Source organism: Gossypium hirsutum, chromosome A06 (genome assembly GCF_007990345.1).
Source record: "Gossypium hirsutum isolate 1008001.06 chromosome A06, Gossypium_hirsutum_v2.1, whole genome shotgun sequence".
NCBI lineage: Eukaryota > Viridiplantae > Streptophyta > Magnoliopsida > Malvales > Malvaceae > Gossypium > Gossypium hirsutum.
In genome coordinates this window covers 12,312,049-12,316,578 of record NC_053429.1, presented here as the reverse complement: position 1 = coordinate 12,316,578, position 4,530 = coordinate 12,312,049, and the positions used below count along the sequence as shown (strand labels likewise).

General features: G+C 40.2%; 1 protein-coding gene across 1 annotated transcript; it reads left to right on the top strand.

The window, feature by feature from the left end:
* The first annotated feature begins 1,991 nt into the window (after positions 1–1,991).
* On the top strand, positions 1,992–4,180 carry LOC107963279 (uncharacterized). Its single transcript, XM_016899838.1, has 5 exons — positions 1,992–2,635; positions 2,739–2,876; positions 2,988–3,381; positions 3,423–3,755; positions 3,866–4,180. Exons 1-5 carry the CDS (start codon positions 1,992–1,994, stop codon positions 4,178–4,180), a joined length of 1,824 nt encoding a protein of 607 aa, XP_016755327.1.
* The last annotated feature ends 350 nt before the right edge of the window (positions 4,181–4,530 follow it).

Below are 4,530 nucleotides of genomic sequence, written 5' to 3'. Positions count from 1 at the left end.
GTGTTTTAAAGTGAAAGGGTTATTTGCACTTTTGGCCCATCTACTTTTTCATAGTTTTGCAATCAAGTGTTTTTAAACTTTAAATTTTGGCCTCATGATTTTGATTTGATTTCGATTCAGTCCTTTTAAAGCTATGCGTTTTGGAGGGGGAATAATTTCCAGTTTGGTCCCTCCATGTTGAGTGCGCATTGCAATCTGGTTCTCCCCCCTTTATTTACTTCTAATTTTGCCCCAAACTTTCATTTTAAATTCAATTCGGTCCTTTTTAGTTATTTTGCTACTTTATTGTTTAATTGATTAATTGGACTTTGACAGAAAGAATGTAGAACTCAGAAGGAAGATAGAGCAACTGGAAGAAGAAAAGATACATTTGAAACTTGATGTTGATGTTTAGAAGCTAGAAATCGAGAAATTAAGAAAGGGAAAGAATAAGGCCGAGGAAGATTTGGATAGCCTAAAAACGGATTATAAGAAATTGTGCCTATCAATGAGAACTTCCGGGTTGGGAAAAACATCTGAACAATGGTGACAAGCAATCCAAGAGGAAAAGGCTAGAGCTGATCAGTGGGAGAAGAGGTTCCATGATACTCGAGTACGAGAAAACGCTTTGGAAAAGAGCTTGATGAGAGCTAAAATGAGAAAGAGATGTTAGTAGCTCGGGTAGCGGAGTTAGAAAAGGCATTACATCAGCATCGTGGTCGTAACTCCGACATTGAATTAAGGGCCAGCTTGAGCAGGATCGAGGATTTGAAAGGAAAGGTAGAAGAACTTGAGACTGCGCTACAGAACTGTGAGCTTCGAATTGAATTCCTTGAGTCGAATAATGAGCAGTGGAATGAGCAGATTCGTTGACTCAGATACAAGAAGTGGTCGATTATTTACAGACATTAGCAGTTCAGGCTGATGTGCTAAGTGTGAAATACGAGTTAGAGTCGGACCGGGGTCAAGAGCTGGCTTGGCTTCTTAAGAGAGTCAAAACTTTGAGTGTCAAGGCAAAGCCATATATATGATCTGTTTTATGTAAAGGATTTTATTTTCTAATAAAGTTATTCTAAATGGAATTGGATCAAAATTGACGCCTTTTTTAGTTTTGCATTCATCTCATGCATTTGCATTACATCGCATCATGTGCATTAAATTTCACAAAAGAACCCTAATTATTTAAAAATCGTATTGTAGTTACCCTGAAACATCAATACTACACACGGAAAAAAACCAAAGCTATGGATCAAAGGTTGGAAAAACTGGAACAAATGTAGAAGGAAATGCAGGATCAACTGCAAGTATAGATGCAAGAACAATTGGCCAAAATCTAACAAGATATGAGGGATCAAATAATAGAATCTCAAAGGAATATGATGAACCAATTGACCCAGTTACTGATTGAAAGACTAGAATGAAGGAAAAGCCCCATAATCAATACGGTAGACGATAGCGAGGACCTTACTTATCCTCCAGGTTTCACCCCAACGAATACTCAAGCACCACCATAAAGAGTGTCTGTCAATATCAAACCCCAATATTAGACTGGTACTTTGGCACCGATAAATTTCCCAACGGGCTCGAGTTTCAACCCCGAAGACAATCGGGAAAATCCTATAGTCCCTGACCTCGATGATGTAGCAGAAGTGAGAAAGGCAAGAGCAGAACTCCCAAAGTAACTATAAGATCGATACAAATGGCTGGAGGAGAAATTCAATGCGTTGGAAAGCGCTAATTATCATTATGGAATGGATGCTAAGGAGTTGAGCCTAGTCCTAGATTTGGTACTCCCTCTAAAGTTCAAAATACCAGAGTTTGAAAAATATAATGGGACTAGCTGCCCTAAGGCCCACATTACAATGTTCTGTCAGAGGATGACGGGATATGTCAACAACAATCAATTGTTAATTCACTGTTTCCAGGACAGTTTGACTGGGCCTGCGGCCAAGTGGTACAATCAGCTGAATTGTACCCAAGTTAAATCATGGAAGGACTTAGCATAAGCCTTCATGAAGCAATATGGCCATGTGACAGACATAGCGCCTGACAGGATCATGTTACAGAACATGGAGAAAAAGTCGAATGAAAGTTTCAATCAATATGCTCAGAGGTGGAGGGAAGTTGCTACACAAGTCCAACCGCCGCTGCTGGAAAAAGAAACAACCATGCTCTTCATTAATACCTTGAAAGTACCTTTTATTAATCACATACTGGGAAGCGCAACTAAGAGTTTCGCGAACATAGTGATGTCCGGTGAAATGATAGAGAATGCGATAAGGTGTGGAAAGATAGAGACTGGGGAAAGCACCAAGAGGTCGACCCCAAAAAAAAGAGAAAATGAAGTCAGTAATGTGAGCACGAGTTATGAAAAACCAATTACGGTAAACCAACCAAGAACGGTAGCCATGGGCCAGCAAGCCTCGCCAAGACAAGAGCCCAATACAAAGCAAAACACGGAGAAGCTCCAGTTTACTCTCATTTCAATAACGTATCGGGAGCTGTACAAAAGTTTATTTAATGCACATGTTGTATCCCCTTTTTACTTAAAATCGATGCAACCTCCATACCCCAAGTGGTACGACGCAAGTGCTCAATGTGAATACCATGTGGGAATCACGGGACACTCGATAGAGAACTGCACCTCTTTCAAAAGGTTGTCGAAAGGCTCATTAAAATGGGTGTTGTGAAATTCAATGATGCACCTGATGAGGGAAATCCGTTACCCAATCATACTGATAATGGGGTAAACGTGATAGTCGAAAATATAGGGAGGAGAATCAAGTTGAATGTTGCAGAAGTAAGAACCCCGTTGAGAGAGGTTTAAAGGAAAATAGTGGCAAGAGGGTTAATCACGCAGGATTTGGGGAGCAAATTTTGAGATGCGAGGAACTATTGTGAGTTCCGCAATGAAGGAGATTACGAGGTTGAAAGATGCAATGAATTTAGAGCCTTGGTACAAGGTCTAATGGACAACAAAGAGCTGGAGTTCTTTTAATTTTCAAAAGGAGAAGATGTATACACCTCAGAGGGGGGTCGATAGAGAAGGTCTCTAAGGTCAATCACCCAGTGGTGATCATTTCACGACCGAAAATCAATGAAGCTGGAGCAAAAATGACACCAAGAATTGTAATTCAGAAATCCGTGGCTTTTCCTTATAATAGCAAAATGGTGCATTGGAATTATAACTGCAATGTGACATCTTCGGGAGAGGAGATTCCGGTCAGCACACCAAATACAAAAGCCGAGCCTGTAAAAGAGAAATCTTTGGTGATCGAAAAAGGGAAAGAAAACCCGAAATCACTCATTAATGAGCCTGTAACGGAGAAAGAAGCTAAGGAATTCTTGAAGTTTCTAAAGCACAATGAGTATAATGTTGTGGAACAATTACACAAGCAACTGGCACGTATATCAGTATTGGATTTTTGCTCTTAAACTTGAAGGTACATCGTAACGCGCTGATGAAGGTGTTGAACGAAACCTATGTCACTGATGATATTTTGGTAAACAAGTTAGATCTTTTCGTCAACAACATAAATGCTGACAATTTCATCTCTTTTAGTGATGATGAAATACCATCAAAGGGTATGAGATCCACCAAGTCTCTGCACATTACTACCCGTTGTAAGGGGTATACGTTACCAGAGGTATTAACTGACAACGGGTCAACACTAAATGTCTTGCCCTTGTCCATATTAAATAGATTGCCTATAGACAGCTCTCATATGAAGACATGCCAAAACATAGTGAGAGCATTTGACGGCACTGAAAGGAAGGTGATGAGAAGGATTGAGGCACCTTTATTGATTGGTCCAAACACATACGAGATAGACTTCCTAGTGATAGACATTAACCCTTCTTATAATTGTTTATTGGGAGGTCCTAGATTCACTCAGCAGGGGTAGTACCATCATCATTACACCAAAAGCTAAAGTTGGTAACGGAGAGCCGGCTGATAACGATAAGCGCAGAGGAGGACATTATCGCATCCGTTACCGGTGATGGGCCATATATAGAAAATGATAGTGAGGCAATAGAGTGTTCCTTTTGGTCATTAGAATTCGTGAATGCAACTTTCATCATCGAAGAAGGCAAGGTCCCAATGCTAAAAATATCTGAAGCTACGAGGATGAGCTTGCAACTAACAGTTGGAAAAAGGGCATTGATTGGAAGAGAACTCGAGAAATATCTCCATGGATAGGTTGAAGTGCCAATCTTGGTTAACAAATGGGATCACTTTGGCTTAGGGTTAAGGCCAGACACAAATCAAAGGAGAAAGGAGTTGGAAAGGAAGCAAAAGAAACGAAGAGCAAGATTAAATTGGGCAGAGGTCAGATAGGAGCCGATGACATTCCCTCATATATCCAGAACATTCGTGTCAAGAGGAGTTATTCACTCTGAACGGAAGGTGACAAGTAAAGAGACCAATGAAGATTTAATGGGAAATCTGAGCATCAACGTCATATCTGAAGAGAAAGTGATGAAGAGAGATTTAGAAAGCATTCGCCCTTATGAGCCTGGAAGTGTTCTGAATAATTGGACTATGAAAGA